The 1852-nt window shown below is 38.3% G+C and overlaps 1 protein-coding gene across 1 annotated transcript; it reads left to right on the top strand.

The window, feature by feature from the left end:
* The first annotated feature begins 210 nt into the window (after nt 1–210).
* On the top strand, nt 211–1140 carry LOC124238547 (olfactory receptor 5H2-like). The gene has a single exon (XM_046659613.1). The coding sequence runs from the start codon at nt 211–213 to the stop codon at nt 1138–1140; it is 930 nt and encodes a 309-aa protein (XP_046515569.1).
* The last annotated feature ends 712 nt before the right edge of the window (nt 1141–1852 follow it).

Below are 1852 nucleotides of genomic sequence, written 5' to 3'. Positions count from 1 at the left end.
AGTTTGAATAGAAATAATTGGATTTTTCTAATATAACGATTACTCCAGATAGTTTCCATGTATTAGAGTAAGAGCAAATAAAATTAATGGCATTCGGGCTAGTGCAGGGTTTTATTTCAATTACCCTCACCAAATTTTCTTCTATAAAACCTTGGTGAATATTCTTTTTACTTCGATTACATTTTATTTCAGGGGTCATCTATTAAGGATATGGAAACTAAAAATGCAACATTGCTGACAGAGTTTGTTCTCACAGGACTTGCATATCAACTGGAGTGGCAAATCCCCCTGTTTCTGGTGTTCTTGGTGATATGCCTCATCACTATTGTGGGAAACCTTGGACTGACTGCACTCATCTGCAATGACCCTCACCTTCACACCCCCATGTACTTATTCCTCGGGAGTTTAGCCTTCATGGATGCTTGGATATCATCCACAGTGACCCCCAAGATGCTGGTCAACTTCTTTGCCACAAATCAGATGATCTCTCTCTCTGAATGCATGTTACAATTTTTTTCCTTTGCATTCAGTGCAACCACAGAATGTTTTCTTTTGGCAGCAATGGCGTATGATCACTATGTGGCCATATGCAAACCTTTACTTTATCCGGTGATTATGACCAATAGACTATGCATCCGACTGTTAGTCGCCTTATTTGTGTGTGGCCTTATTCATCCTGCATTTCATGTACTTTTTTTACTCAGATTAACCTTCTGTAATTCTAACATAATACATCACTTTTACTGTGACATCATGCTATTGTTTAAGATTTCCTGTACTGACCCTTCTATTAATGTTCTGATGGTTTTTATTTCCTCTGGGTCAATACAATTGTTCACCATCATGACTGTTCTTGTCTCTTATACACTTGTTCTCTTTACAATCTTAAAAAGGAAGTCTGTACAAGGCATCAGGAAAGCCTTCTCCACCTGTGGAGCCCATCTCTTATCTGTCTCTTTATACTATGGCCCTCTTCTCTTCATGTATATGCGCCCTGGAACTGCACAGAGAGGTGACCAAGATATGATGGACTCTCTATTTTACACTGTCATCATTCCGTTGTTAAATCCAATTATCTACAGCCTGAGAAATAAGAAAGTCATAGATTCACTGACAAAACTGTTGAAGAGAAATGTTTAGATTTCATACTAATATCTGTTCTCTTTCTATTAAAACTGTTACACAATTGTGCAGATGAGATGTGGCTTTGTTTGGTTAGTGTGCAAAGTTTTTTGTAATTGTGATTGTCCTACTGTTTTATTGACTTAAAGTGGGAGTACCTAATAAACTCTTTAATATATGTGTGTACATTATTCAAAAACAGAGAGAGAATTTTAATCAGATGTTCATGTCATACTATTATAATTAAACAGGAAAGCAAATACAATGTTTTATATGACTGTATGTTTTCAATGTGGCTTCATAAGTGCATTAAGTACTAAAATAGTGGAGTTCCTCTGCACAGGATTCGATTATAACATCTTTGATTATAATACAGCTGGGCAGCCTGGAGGCTCATATCACACTGAACTCCACAGTGGAGGCAGGTTTGTGTTTGGGTGAACAGAGGCAAATCCCAGTAATTCTGCTAGCCACCAAAGGCCTTTCATTCCACTTTGTTTGGGACATGGTGAATGTCACTTCTTGTGGAGTTCAACTCTCATGTCACACAGAGAAATAAACAGAATGGGAAAGCAATGAGGAAAACATGAGAAATGAGTTAAGACAGTGAAGACAGCGCCAGACTGTAAGAGGCAGCTCTTCACCGAGGTTGATTCCATGAGGAGCCAGAAGAGAGTTGCCTCTCAGTGTCTATGATGCCTTCCAAGGCCCTTTGTAGCTCTACTTGTAT

The sequence above is a fragment of the Equus quagga genome, chromosome 4 (assembly GCF_021613505.1).
Source record: "Equus quagga isolate Etosha38 chromosome 4, UCLA_HA_Equagga_1.0, whole genome shotgun sequence".
In the NCBI taxonomy this organism is placed as follows: domain Eukaryota; kingdom Metazoa; phylum Chordata; class Mammalia; order Perissodactyla; family Equidae; genus Equus; species Equus quagga.
The sequence above is the reverse complement of the archived record's forward strand: the minus strand, read 5'-3'. Positions and strand labels throughout refer to the sequence as shown.

Coding starts and splice junctions, on each gene's coding strand:
- LOC124238547 (XM_046659613.1), top strand. CDS start 211: ATGGAAACTAAAAATGCAACATTGCTGACAGAGTTTGTTCTCACAGGA.